The sequence below is a fragment of the Ovis canadensis genome, chromosome 14, assembly GCF_042477335.2.
Source record: "Ovis canadensis isolate MfBH-ARS-UI-01 breed Bighorn chromosome 14, ARS-UI_OviCan_v2, whole genome shotgun sequence".
Lineage (NCBI taxonomy): Eukaryota > Metazoa > Chordata > Mammalia > Artiodactyla > Bovidae > Ovis > Ovis canadensis.
The window spans coordinates 74,771,131-74,786,353 of NC_091258.1; the positions used below are offsets into that span (position 1 = coordinate 74,771,131).

The 15,223-nt window shown below is 38.2% G+C and overlaps 1 protein-coding gene across 1 annotated transcript; it reads right to left on the reverse strand.

Annotated features, from left to right (window-relative positions):
* Positions 1-724: 724 nt before the first annotated feature.
* On the reverse strand, positions 725-14,960 carry LOC138419626 (zinc finger protein 320-like). The gene is made up of 3 exons (XM_069552473.1): positions 14,916-14,960; positions 8,817-8,937; positions 725-1,566 (listed from the first exon to the last, which is right to left on the reverse strand). Exons 1-3 carry the CDS (start codon positions 14,958-14,960, stop codon positions 725-727), a joined length of 1,008 nt encoding a protein of 335 aa, XP_069408574.1.
* Between the last annotated feature and the right edge of the window lie 263 nt (positions 14,961-15,223).

The following is a 15,223-nucleotide window of genomic DNA, read 5'->3' on the forward strand; positions in this document are numbered from 1 at the left end:
CTTCATGGCATGTAGGATCTTTCTGGACCAGTGATGGAGCCCGTGTCTCCTGCATCTGCTAAGGATTCTTTACCTGAAGCAACCATTGATGCCCCCATATTATAAGTTTTAACATAATATGGTGTGGCCTGTAATGACTCTACAGCTTTTATTACCTTAGAGAACTAAAGATTCATTCATTCACAGTTATCTATTCCCTGCTGTGGGCTCTTTTAAGTATTGCTCACAAAATTCACCGAATCCATGACATTTGAAGAGTTCTTTGGTGACATCTGAGGATACAATGTTTTTCAACAATGTTTTACATGGACAGTATACATGTATGGGAATCAAAACAGCCAGGAGAAATATCAACAATCTCAGATATGCAGAGGATACCACTTTAATGGCAGAAAGTGAAGAGGCACTAAAAAGCCTCTTGATGAAGGTTCAAGAGGAAACTGAAAAAGCTAGCTTAAAACTCATAAAAAAAAAAAAAAAGATTATGGCATCTGGTCCCATCACTTTATGGCAAACAGATGGGGAAAAAGCAGAAACTGTCAAATTTCATTTTCTTGAGCTCCAAAATCACTACGGACTGTGACTGCACTCATAAAATTAAACGACACTTTGCTCCTTGGAAGAACATTTCTCTATATGCTTATGAACTGAAAGGGTGGATGTTTGTGGAAACATCTTGCCACACTCTTTACATTTGTAAGGTTTCTCCTCAGTATGAATTGTATTATGAAGTGTAAGGTATCTCTTGCTGCAAGACCTTCCCACACTCATTACATTTGTAAGGTTTCTCTCTAGTATGATTTCTATTGTGAATTGTGAGGGCTAACTTTCTACTAAAAGCCTTCCCACACTCATTACATTTGTAACGTTTCTCTCCAGTATGAATATTCAGATGGCTTGCAAGGCTGTTCTTATGCCGAAAAAGCTTGCCACACTCATTACATTTGTAAGGTTTCTCTCCAGTATGAATACTCAGATGGATTGCAAAGCTGTTCTTATGCAGAAAAAGCTTGCCATACTCATTACATTTGTAAGTTTTCTCTCCAGTGTGAATTCTATTATGAACTGGAAGGAAATTCTTTCTACTGAAGACCTTGCCACACTCACCACATTTGTAAGGTTTCTCCCCAGAATGACTTCTTTGATGATGAACTGCAAGGCTTTCTTTTTGACTAAAGTCCTTGCCACACTCATTGGGTTTGTAAGGTCTCTCTCCAGCATGACTATGCTGATGAAATGAACAGGTGGCCCTATGCCAAAAGACCCTGCCACACTCATTAAATTTATAAAGTTTCCCTCCAGTCTGAATTCTATTATGAAGTTTAAGGTTTATCTTTCTACTGAAGAGCTTCCCATATTCCTTACATTTGTAAAGTTTCTCTCCTACATGAATTATTTGATGATGACGTGTAAGGTTTCCCCTTTGAGTAAAGACCTTGCCATACTTCATTACATTTGCAAGGTTTCTCTCCAGTGTGAATTCTCTGAGGACATTCATGGGTTCTTCTTTGACGAAAGTCCTTGCCACACTCTTTAAATTTGTCAGGTTTTTCTTCACTGTGGATTCTGTTAGGAATTATCAGTAGTGAATTCTTACTGAAGACCACTTGTCTTTTATCAGTGTCTGCTTTTAGTTGTAATTTCTTGATCACATGTACATGAGACATAGCTAAAACATAGAAAACCACAATTATCCTGTATATTACAATTCATAAATAAATGTCTCACATTAAATATATGCTACTACGCTAAAAAACCACTTATACCAAACAAAGCAAAGCAAACACCTAGAATCACCTATGATGAGCTTATAAAATTTAGGAATACAAAGGAATAGGATTAGTTTCTAAGAAAAAAACTGATCAGAGATAATTTTAATATTTTTAAGAGCACTGCAGTTTTAAACAAGTGGTGACAAAAACACTCAACCTAAACAAACTCCTTTTGGGAATCAAAGAAATTGTGTGTTTCCACTATGCCCACAATCTATGGATCAAGTAATGAAACACTGCTGCCTCAATACCAAGGAGAAAAAAATCATAATTTACATATATTCTGCATGTGCCTGTGTGCTGTTATATCCAACTCTTTGTGATCCCATGGTCTGTGGCCCGCCAGCCTCCTCAGGGAATCTTCCAGAAAAGAACACTGGAGTGAGTTGCCAATTCCTACTCCAGGAGATTGTTCTGATCCAGGGATTGAACCTGCATATCCTGACTCTTTTACACTGGCAGGCAGATTCTTTACGCCTGGTGCAACCTGAGAGGTCCCATATTCAGCATTCACACTATAAATAAGGAATGATAAGGAATGATAAATATGATAAAGAATACACAATATATTGTAAAACTAACTAAATCAAAATTAGCGTATCTAATTAATAACCTACATAAGTGGAAGTTACCAATTAGACAAAAATAGTCTAAAGAAAGTGAAGAATTTCCTTCTGGGTCAAGATGGCAGAGTAGAAGCACGTATGTGCCTCTCCTCCTCTGAGTGCACCAAAATCACAGCTAGCTGTTGAACCACCATCGACAGGAGGACAACGGAACCCACGGAAAAAAGATGCCCCATGTCCAAAGACAAAGCAGACACTCAGGCAAGACAGTAGGAGGCATGTAATCACAATAAAATCAAATCCCCTACCCGCTGGTGAGTGACCCACAAACTGGAGGACAACAAACAATATCCTACTGTTGTGAAGGTTCTGAACTCCACATCAGGCTCCCCAACCTGGGAATCTGATAAAGGCACTGAGAATCCCCAGTGAATCTGACCTTGAAGTCCAAAGGTATTTTATTACAGGACTTCCACAGGACTTGGGCAGAGACTCCATTCTTGGAGGCCACAAACAAGATCTTGCACACACCAAGGCCCAGAGGAAAGGAGAGGAAAGAAAGAACCTGAGAAAATGTTTGAAGAGATAATAGCCAAAAACTTCCCTAACATGGGAAAGGAAATACTCAACCAAGTCCAGGAAGTACAGGGAGTTCCTGGCAGGACAAACCCAAGGAAAAACACACCAAGCCACATGGTAATCAAACTGACAAAAATTAAAGACAAGATTAAATATTAAAAGCAACAAGAGGAAAAAAAATCACACAACATAAAAAGGAACTCCCATTAGGTTATCAGCTGATTTCTCAACAGAAACTCAACAAGCCAGAAAGGAATGACACCATATGTTTAAAGTGATGAAAGGGAAGAACCTACAACCAAGAATACTCTACCCAGCAAGACCCTCACTCACATTTCTCAAATAATTCAAAAGCTGTCCAGACAAGCAAAACTTAAGAGAATTCAGCACCACCAAGCCAGTTTTACAACTAATGCTCAAGGAAGTTCTCTAGGCAGGAAAACACAAGAGAAGGAAAAGACCTACAGAAAATAAGTCCACAACAATTAAGAAAATGGTAACTGGAGCACACACATGGATAATCACCTTATATATAAATGGATTAAATGCACCAACCAAAAGGCACAGACTGACTGGGCAAATGAAAACATGTGAATGCATGCAATTCCAATTACCACAATACCCTGCTTGAACCCACAAACTGAATGCAATTATTTTCTATTGTTAGCTTAATCACGTTCCCATTACGGCTTTCAATTGTAATGATCTCTAATTTTTTGTCTGGATATTAATCATGAAAACTGATAAACATCTTTACTATTGTGACTATGTAACTATTGTGACTATGTAAGATTACATATTACACATATGTAACTGTTGTGACTATGTAACTATACCATTATTGGTCAACAGAAAAACAGCAGAATTCTGTATCACCAAAACTACCACTTAATGGAAAAAGTTTTAATCACATTTTAAAATCAAGATGCATATCAGAATTATCTTGGAATTTTTTGAAAAATACAAATGCCCAGGTATTGCTTTTTTCCTACAAAGCTCCAGATATGTTTCCAATGAGCAGCCATAAACACCTGGAGTACATGCTGATCTTTTACTTTTAGCTAGTTTGTTACATTTTTTTGTATTTCATATTCAGTACTCCCATTTCATTTAGCTTGTGTTTTCCAATTTCTCCATCCTTTTTTAAATGTTCTTTCTCAAGCCTTTATCAAGCGTATAGACAAAAGTTTTTGTATACATATATACAAATAGTATGTATAATATATATATTTTAGAAAACTTATGAATTTTTGGTTAACTAAAAAATTTATGACATTTCACTTGTTTGATTTAGTATGAATAGAATGACAGATTCCTAATTAAAAAGTAGATATACAACAAGCAACAAAGATTTCCTGTATAGCACGGGACCTACAGTCAATATAATGGAAAATAATCTATCTGAAAAATAATATAGATGTATAACTGAGTCACCTTGTTATGTGCCTGAAACACTATAAGTCAATTATACTTCAAAAAAACATACATATTAAGAAAAAATAGAAAGTGAATTCAGTAATAAAAAATCAAACTTAAATGTATATAAATGAAATATTCTATCAGTTCAGTTCAGTTCAGTTCAGTCCCTCAGTGGTGTCCAACTCTTTGCGACCCCATGAATCGCAGCACGCCAGGCCTCCCTGTCCATCACCAACTCCCGGAGGTCACTCAGACTCACGTCCATTGAGTCAGCAATGCCATCCAGCCATCTCATCCTCTGGCGTCCCCTTCTCCTCCTGCCCCCAATCTCTCCCAGCATCAGAGTCTTTCCCAATGAGTCAACTCTTCGCATGAGGTGGCCAAAGTACTGGATTATCAGCTTTAGCATCATTCCTTCCAAAGAAATCCTGGGGCCGATCTCCTTCAGAATGGACTGGTTGGATCTCCTTGCAGTCCAAGGGACTCTCAAGAGTCTTCTCCAGCACCACAGTTTGTGGAGGAGCTGGAAGGCTTTAAGCAAATACTGAGAATGTATTTGCTCCACTCATGAGGAAGGTTGGAAGCTGGGACGAGCATAACAAAGGGTTATGAGCGTTCACCGAGTGCCCAAGGCTGGATAATGAAGGGTTATACGCCCGGCCTTGAGGCGTTCGAAGGCTTCCTTCTGACCACCTGTTTCTGGGAACAAAGACTGTTGTTTCATAAGACTCCCTTTAGAGTTTCGCCAAAGCTATGTTATGGCTTGGGCGGTGGGAACTGTAATTTATGCTTGAATGCTTTGATGTTTTATCGAGAAAGGCTACATGCAAGTCTGCTTTATGCTCTGCTCCCTGAGACCATATATCTGCAAAAAGCTGGATAATATGTCAGTCCACTAGAGGCTGTCCCTGAATGTCCTTTTCAGAGTGCGGCCCTCCGAGCCTTACAACAGTTCAAAAGCATCAATTCTTCAGCGCTCAGCTTTCTCCATAGTCCAACTCTCACATCCATACATGACTACTGGAAAAACCATAGCCTTGACTAGACAGACCTTTGTTGGCAAAGTAATGTCTCTGCTTTTCAATATGCTATCCAGGTTGGTCATAACTTTCCTTCCAAGGAGTAAGCGTCTTTTGATTTCATGGCTGCAGTCACCATCTGCAGTGATTTTGGAGCCCCCAAAAATAAAGTCTGACACTGTTTCCACTGTTTCCCCATCTATTTCCCATGAAGTGATGGGACCGGATCCCATGATCTTTGTTTTCTGAATATTGAGTTTTAAGCCAACTTTTTCATTCTCCTCTTTCACCTTCATCAAGAGGCTTTTAGTTCCTCTTCACTTTCTGCCATAAGGGTGGTGTCATCTGCATATCTGAGGTTATTGATATTTCTCCTGGCAATCTTGGTTCCAGCGTGTGCTTCTTCCAGCCCAGCGTTTCTCATGATGTACTCTGCATATAAGTTAAACAAGCAGGGTGACAATATACAGCCTTGACGTACTCCTTTTCCTGTTTGGAACCAGTCTGTTGTTCCATGTCCAGTTCTACCTGTTGCTTGCTGACCTGCATATAAAAATGAATAAATAGTACAATTTACTACCTATGCAGTGCCATTAAATATCCAGTTTACTGGCTCCAAGTCACATGAAATAAAGAGAGAGCAGTATGTAACTTTATTAAAAGGGTCAGAAACCACATTGTTGAGAATAAAGTGTGATAGGAGAGCACTCTAAATATAATGCAAAGGATGTCATAATAAGTATTACAGAATATTAATGTGTCTTTTTATATAAAAGTAACTTTTTAGCTTTAACATAAGACAGGTACTATTTTAACCTGGCTAACAATCTTTTAAAATAATTTCATCCCTCACCATGGATCAAACCTGGGACTCCCTACACTGCAAGGCAGATTCTTAATCACTGGACAACGAGGGAAGGCCCTGAAATGAAAGAATTAAAAAACTTTTTTCTCTTTTTTAAATTATGAAAGTATGATAACACATTTATAGAAGACCTGGAAAATACAGAACAAGGTTACATAGAATGCCACTATATATTATAATTGTTTTTCAAGTAGATAACTTAAGATTTTAGTTGGAGTTACAATATCAAGCTCTCAAAAATTAACAGAATGAACAGACATAGTAGTAGGACACAGTAGACATGAAGAGCATGAGAAAGCGATTCATCATAATTAAGATTTATACAATTTTCACACAACAGTAGGATAAAAATTACGCAATTCCCATAGACTACAAACTAGTCCCAAAGACTAAAACGTTGATACAGTGCCGTGTATTTTGGCATCTAGCATTACTGCCAGAAGTCTAGAAAATTTATTATCTCAGTGATTGAAATGAAAGATTTTAAAAAGAAGAGACTGTGATATTAAAGGAAGAGAAGTTTACATCTATTACACTATTCACTATGTCATGTATCATACTGCATATTCCGTAAGCTCCATTTCCATGCATATGTTCGATAAAAACATACACAATATTTGAGGTGACTGGGCAAGCATTTCCTTAGCAGAAACTAGAATGAAGAAACAAAAATAGTTCAACCAATGGAGGTGAGTTAATTCTGTGCAAACACAGTGTGCACCTAAAGAATCCACAGTACCATCAAGTAGGGAGACCAGGATTTCCTAATGAAGTTCCTGGCTGGATGAGCAGAATCATCATAGGGAAGCGAGGCTGGCAGGTGTCTGCCAGAGTCTGAGCACTTTAAGCCCCAGGGTACCACAACTAGTGAGCCCTCACTCCATAATGAAAGAATCTGCTGTAATGAGAAGCCCACACACCGCAACCAGATAAAGCCTGCAAGCAGCAACAAAGACCCAGCCTGGTTAAAAAATAAAATAGAAACATAATAAGGAAGATGATAGAACTATAAAACAAGTACTCGTTAACACAAGAAGGAAACAAGTTAAAAACAATGAACAAGAAAGACGTTGGGGGGGAGGAGGAAGAAGGAGGCTGGGAAAACTCTACAAACCAGTAGAGAAGCTGGAGGACCTATGTGGGAACCATATTTTACTGCTTTCTCAGAAATATCTCCAGGAATTTAATCTTACTCATTCCCTCTTCCTTGCTTGCTCCCCTACTCCAGTCCTTCAGTTAGACGTTCTGGTTGACACGTCAGCATTAGCTAGGTGCAGTTCTGCATGCAAAACAAACCACCTTATCTTCAAAGACCTTTCTTTACAACTCTCCTGTGATTACCTCCAGACCTCCACAAGGAAGCTTCCTTAATCCCAGAGTTCTGGTCTCTGTCTGGCTTTACTGCTCGTAGTTAAAAGATAGTAAGCTAAATTATCAATAAATATGCACTTAGCATTTTCTAAGTTGCTCTTCTGCGAGCTCTCCCTGCACTGTCTCTCATATTCCTGTGTGTTTGTGAGAATCATTCAGTGCGAAATTGCCACAGACCTAAGACATTGCCTATCCTGAAAATACTGAAATGAAGAGTGTAGGAGTTTATGACAATTTCCTGGCCTTTGACGCCCCAGCTCATTGAGACTGAGGAATAGAAGACTCCCAATTCCCATATGTACCCTCCAAAAGAAATGCAAAACAAAATCACACTGAGATACTACCTCAGTCCTCCTGGAACAGCTGTCACCAGGATGGAGGGGATATATGTATACTGATGGCTGAATCACACTGTTTTATGGCAGAAACCAATACAACACTGTAAAGCCATCATTCTCCAATCAAAAAATCCAGAGATTCCCGGAATCAACCTTCTAAGGTGTGTGCACCCATGCATACGCACACACACACACACACACACACACAAAGACAAGAGATGACAAGTGTTATCGTGAATGTGGAGGAAATGGAACTCTAATAATTATACTGAAGCATGCGAACTGGTGTACCAACTTTGAGAAATAGTTTAAGGTTCCTGAAAATATATTTTTACAGACTTCTCTGGTGGTCAAGTGGTTAAGACTTGAGCTCCCAATGCATGCGGTATGGGTTCAATTCCTGGTCAGAAACTAAGATCTGGCACGCTGTATAGCATAGCTAAATATATATATCATATAATGCATCATTTCCATTATGAAATCATTGTCTTAGAAAGATACCTACACTCCCATGTTCATTACTGAACTACTTACAATAGCCAAGACATGAAAACAATCTAAGTGTCCAACAGACAACAGATAAAATCTGAAAAAGGATGAAATCTAGCAACTATACCAACATAGTTGAATACTGCAAATATTTACTCAGTACATTATTCAAAAATAAAGACCCTCACTTAAATAAAGTGAAACACAGTATTAAAAAGAAAAAAAAAAGAGCCAAACTAACAGAAACAAAGTAGGTATCACAGTTTGTAGAATGAGGAGATATTAGTCAAAAGAATATATTTCTAGTTGTAACTGGAAGGAGTTATAGGAATCAAATTACAGTATGGTGAATATCCTTATCAACACTCTGATATATAATTATAATAAGTGATCCTCACCCACAGAGACCAGGTTCCTATAGATCTCCCACATCATATCCCTGTACAGGGCCCCCTGAGCAGGGTCCAGGCATTCCCATTCCTCCTGAGTGAATTCAATGGCCACATCCTTGAATGTCAACTGTTCCAATAAGGAAACACATTTCAGAAAGGGACCATGAGAAGAGTTCTTATTTTCACAAAAAACTGAGGAGGAGAGAGGGGTGAGAATCATTTCAGTTGAAGTATATACTCTGACAGATCCACTTATATGTATCTGGAGCAAATTATGGGTACCTAACTTTCATTCCTCATGCTTTTTCATAAAATTATGATATCATCCAGTTAAAGCAGATTTTTCATATTTGTGGGCAATATATGAAATACACAGAAAAAAATTCAACAAAGGTTTTTCTATGCAGAAGTGTTATCTATTAAGTTTTACATAATAAGTGATATTCCTTATCTACATGACTTACAGTATAATTGGCATCTTAAGAGAGGACAAAATTGAGATATCCCTGGTGGTCAGGTGGTTAAGACTGGGCACATTTCATTGTAGGGGACACAGGTTCAATATTCCTTTGGGGAACTAAGATGCCACATGCTGCATGGCATGGCCAAACATTTAAAAAGAGAGAGATGACAAGGTCCACAGTAGAATTTTTACAAAGTGTAAATATTAAGTGACAAAGATGATAAGAATAGCAATGACTTATGGTGTCCAAATACTTTCTAGATATTAAGCATTACTCTAAATGCTTCATATGTAAGATTTTTTGAATGTGGACCATTTTCAAAGTCTTTATTGAATTTACTATTATATTACTTCCATTCTATGTTTTGTTTTTTTGTCAGCACGTACAGAGAAAAATGATTCCATAAGAAAACTACTACTCCAAAAAACAATTTTAGGGACGTCCCTGCAGGTCCAGTGTCTAAGACTCTGAGTTCCCAATGCAGGGAGCCTAGGTCCCATCCCTGGTCAGGGAACTACATTCCACATGTCAATTAAAAGAACCCAGAGGCCATTATGAAGATGGATCTTGCAACTAAGTGGCACAGCCAAATGCAAAAATAAATACTTTAAAAAAAAGAGAGAGAAACTTTAGAAAAGCTGTAGCATAAGAAAAGAAATCAACACTGAAAAATCAGTTGCAATCGTATACACAATTAACAATGTCAACCGGAAATTAAAGAACAATCCTATTTATTATAACATCAAGAGGTAGAATACTTATGAAATATTGGCAAAAATATTAGCAAAGAAGGTAAAAGACTTATACACTGAATACTGCCAAACGCTGCTAAAAGAAGTCCATGGAAACACACATAAAAGAAACCCTGTATTCAGGAACTGACAGGATTCTTAAAATGATCACAATACTCAAAATTTTCTGTGTGTGTGTGCTCAGTCGCTTCAGTAATGTTCTACTCTTTGCGAACCTATTGACTATAGCCTGCCAGGCTCCTCTGTCCATGGGATTCTCCAGGCAAGAATACTGGAGTGGTTTGCCATGCCCTCTTCCAGGGATCTTCCCAATCCAGAGATCAAACCCACATATCTTGTGTCTCTGCCTGCACTGGCAGGTAGGTTCTTTACCACTAGCACTACCTGGGAAGCCCTAAAGTTTTCTACAGACACAGTGAAATCCCTATTAAAATTTGAATGGCAATGTTTATAGTAACAGAACAAATCATGTGAAAATTCCTATAGAATCTCAAGAGACCCCTAAATAGCCAAAACAGTCTTCCAAAACGAACTGGAGGCCAACACTTTTAGACGTGAAAAATGCTGAAATCATCTGGGATGTGGTACAGGCATAAACAAATATACAGAAGCCAGTGGAACAAATCAGAAAGCACAGAAATAACCCTTAGAATATATGGAACAGTTGGCTTAAAGCTCAAATTTCAGAAAACTAAGATCATGGCATCCAGTCTCATCACTTCACGGCAAATAGATGGAGAAACAGTGGAAACAGAGACTATTTTGGGGGGCTCCAAAATCACTGCAGATGGTGACTGCAGACATGAAATTAAAAGACACTTGCTTATTGGAAAAAAAAACTATGACCAACCTAGACAGCATATGAAAAAGCAAAGACATTACTTTGCCAACAAAGGTCTATCTAGTCAAAGCCATGGTTTTTCCAGTAGCTCTGTATGGATTTGAAAGTTGGACTATAAAGAAAGCTGAGCACCAAAGAATTAATGCTTTGGAACTGTGGTGTTGGAGAAGACTCTTGAGAGTCCCTTGGACTGCAAGGAGGCCCAACCAGTCCATTCTGAAGATCAGCCCTGGGATTTCTTTGGAAAGAATGATGCTCAAGCTGAAACTCCAGTACTTTGGCCACCTCATGTGAGGAGTTGACTCATTGGAAAAGACCCTGATGCTGGGAGGGATTGGGGGCAGGAGGAGAAGGGGACGACAGAGAATGAGATGGCTGGATGGCATCACTGACTCGATGGACGTGAGTCTGAGTGAACTCCGGGAGTTGGTGATGGACAGGGAGGCCTGGCGTGCTGCGATTCATGGGGTCGCGAAGAGTTGGACACGACTGAGCGACTGAACTGAACTGAACTGAAACGGGCGGAAGAACTAGTAGAAAATTGCCAGGTTGCAAACAAATTGACACCATAGTTGTGTTGTTTTGTGAGATGTTATGTGAATTTTTTATTGGAGAGAATTAAATTTTGGAGTTTCTGGTAGTAAGGACCTTTTTATCTTTCATGACTGAAAAGACAACCCTTTATAATTCTTATTGTGGTTTGGTTTTGATGTCCATTCTGCTTTTTCACCCAACTGAAATTCCCAAGAAGGTTTAGCCATCAGTACTGGATCCAAAATCAAGTTGAACAGGGTGCATAATGTCTGAACATCTTTCATTCTGGCATCCTTACAACTATAAAGAAGGCATGTATGTGCATTATCTGTGATGTTAATGGAAGGATAGTAAACATTATCAAAATTGCTGGGGAGATTTGATCTCACGGTATATTCATATGCATAATATTACGTACTCTATCCCAGGAGGCACCTAAGTTTGTATTGCTACTACTATTTATGAATACATATCAAGAAAACTGAGTTAAGTCTCAGTCATGTGAGTTTTCTTCTCACTATAAATATTCTGATATCTAGTGATCAGTGAGCAATCAGAAGAAACTTAAGACATATTCACTGCTAGGAAATATTTGGTGAACCCACAGTACACACTGTTGTTATTCATTTTTCAGTCCCTCACTCATTTTGACTCTTTGTTTCATTTCATTCCTTTCATGTCTTTCCAACTTCACTGTTTGAAATACTTCTCCTACATCAGTGCTTGCTTTCAGTTGCCATTTCTTGATCATATGTGTATAAGAGCCAGCTACAATATATAACGAACTGTAAGTATTCCATTCATTACAACTCATGAATAAATGTTTCATGTTAAATAAACTGTATTATATGAAACATAATACATTTATCAAGAAAGTTATGAATGTCACTAACCTTGATCTTACAATTTATAGGAAAACAAAACAAATGATTCTTTACTAAAGCCAAAGTCAACAGAGGAAATTCTAATTGTAAGGCACCCTTTAAAATAACCTGCTGCTGCTGCTTATATGACAAAAATATGCACAATGGAAAAACTGTTAGCTATCAAAGAAAGCATGAGTTTTAAAATGATGGCAAAGCATGTACCAATTGTCAGGAAACATAATGGCTACAATTAAAGGATGAGCAAAGGATATTAAACTATAAATACTGCATACTTATTTTACATGAATGAGTGCTAAAGAACCTAAGATGAAATAGTAAAAGGAAAAACAAAACCAGTTTATCTAATGAATAATTTAAATGAGTGCCACTTTAGAACTGGGAGACAAATATAGCACTGAGAAAATGAACAATTTGAAGTTAAAACTTTTGGCTGTTAGGAATTAAAGCTTCTATTCACAATTTCTGGGGATTCGCTGATGGCTCAGTGGGTAAAGAATCCATCTGTCATGCAAGAGACTGAGGAGACATGGGTTCCATTCCTGAGTCAGAAGATTCCCTGGATGAGGAAATGGCAACTCTTCCAGTATTCTTGCCTGAAAAATCCCATGGACATAGGAGCCTGTGCAAAGGGTCACAAAGAGTTGGACATGACTGAGTGATTAAGCACATCAGTTCAGTTCAGTTGCTCAGTTGTGTCTGACTCTTTGCAACCCCATAAACTGCAGCACGCCAGGCCTCCCTGTCCATCACCAACTCCTGGAGTTCACCCAAACTCATGTGCATCGAGTCAGTGATGCCATCCAGCCATCTCATCCTCTGTCGTCCCCTTCTCCTCCTGCCCCCAATCCCTCCCAGCATCAGGGTCTTTTCCAATGAGTCAACTCTTCGCACGAGGTGGCCAAAGTACTGGAGTTTCAGCCTCAGCATCAGTCCTTCCAATGAACACCCAGAACTGGTCTCCTTTAGGATGGACTGGTTGGATCTCCTTGCAGTCCAAGGGACTCTCAAGAGTCTTCTCCAACACCACAGTTCAAAAGCATCAATTCTTTAGCACTCAACTTTCTTCACAGTCCAACTCTCATATCCATACATGACCCCTGGAAAAACCATAGCTTTGACTAGACGGACTTTTGTTGGCAAAGTAATGTCTCTGCTTTTCAATGTGCTATCTAGGTTGGTCATAACTTTCCTTCCAAGGAGTAAGCGTCTTTTAATTTCATGTCTGCAGTCACCATCTGCAGTGATTTTGAAGCCCCACAAAATAAAGTCTGACACTGTTTCCCCATCTATTTCCCATAAAGTGATGGGACCAGATGCCATGATCTTAGTTTAAGCACATACACACTGACAATTACAGCATGTTAATGTGCATAAATTAATAATAAATGTTTACATAAATGTTCACAAACATCCTTAGTATATCTGTAAAACTGAATTCTTCGATTTGACATTGTGGTTTATAAGAAATACAGACTTGGTCATTCAGATGAGAAATGCATTAGTATGACTCACAACTTATTTGCCAAAGCTGGTCTCCTATCTTGCCTTGAAGGAAGTGGGCTGTGAAGTTAGATAATGGGGAAAAAGAAGAAGAGATATTTCAAGAAAATCAATATACAGAGTAAAAGTAGGAAAAAGAAAATATATTTAACATCACTAACCAGCAAGCCTGAGACCTCTGTGCTTTTTGTTTCTTCCATGGGCATCCCTGGAGGCCTTCCGGGCTCATAAAAAGGGAGAGTTTCTACTCCACTTGGGTGATATACTTTAGGAACTTGTCATTGTTTGTGGGAATTGGTAAGTGGCAACAAAGTTTTTCAGAAACCACCTCAGCTTATCAAGTGTGCACAGTCATTGCACTACATTTGAACTATTATATTTCCAGGAGATGGTATATCAAAATCACAAAACACATCTCAGAGACTGGCTGTCTACCTCCCAGGCAACACTGAGGCCACAGTTCTGGCAGCAGGAAAACATTAGCTAAGTACTTTGCTGACACCAAGGAGTCTATAAGGGGAAAAAGGAGTTCACATCTCAAACACACATTTATCTAGGGCCCAAACGAAGTTAGTGGCAAAGAGAGAGGGGAAGGAAAAATAATTCTGAAAATTGAATGAAGTTTGAGGCAAAAACCTAGTTCCTGAAGACCGCAATAATTCATGTCTGGTAGTACTATAATTTAAAATAATGCTCACTGATGGTGTTTGTAGATATTTTTATCTTTTGGAGTGGCAAAAAAGTTCATTCGGGTTTTCTAAAAGCTAATATAAAATAATCCAAATGAACTTTCTGGCAAACTCAATATATCCCATATAATATGACATTAAATTTATATATAATTTTAAATCTTATTTGCCAAACACAAAAGAAGTTTGAGATTACTTTCATGGTAATAGAGTAATTGCTATGAAATGTCTATGACATAATGAAAATATTTTTTCTAAATATCTCCTGTAAAACTATGCAGTCGTGAAGAAGCATGATGAAGTGTTACATCATCTATACATCAAAATTAAGTATTAATAAATGAAATAATAAATGAAATGTTCTCCAAGTAACAGCCAAAGTCTTGGCATTTTAAGGATATGATTACATTAGTTAAGAATGTCAACACAGGGTCTTACCCTGGTGGTCCAGAATATCAAAAGTTTTGGTATATCAAAAGTCATGCTAACATTCCATGCACATCTACCTACTAAAATCATATTACATTATTTGGCTGCAAAGAAAAAAATTAAACCAATGAAGAATGATGTCAGACAGATAGCAGAAAACTAAACAGGCACTCATTAACCCATGAGGAACTCAATATACAATAAACAAACAAAAAAGCCTTTGGGAAAACTCTACAAATGAGTAAAGCCTCACTACCTGTCCAGAAAACATTAAGCCAACAAGTGTAGGAAAAGTTCATGACAATTTGCTGGCCTCA

Bases quoted from the DNA above. Each gene is read 5' to 3' on its own strand.
- LOC138419626 (XM_069552473.1), bottom strand. From the start codon at position 14,960: ATGACTTTTGATATACCAAAACTTTTGATATTCTGGACCACCAGG. The intron at 8,938-14,915 runs GTAAGACCCTGT...TTATTGGAACAG, and splicing joins TGATATTCTGGACCACCAGG to TTGACATTCAAGGATGTGGC. The intron at 1,567-8,816 runs GTGAGGATCACT...AATTCCTAACAG, and splicing joins TAGGAACCTGGTCTCTGTGG to AATCCACAGTGAAGAAAAAC.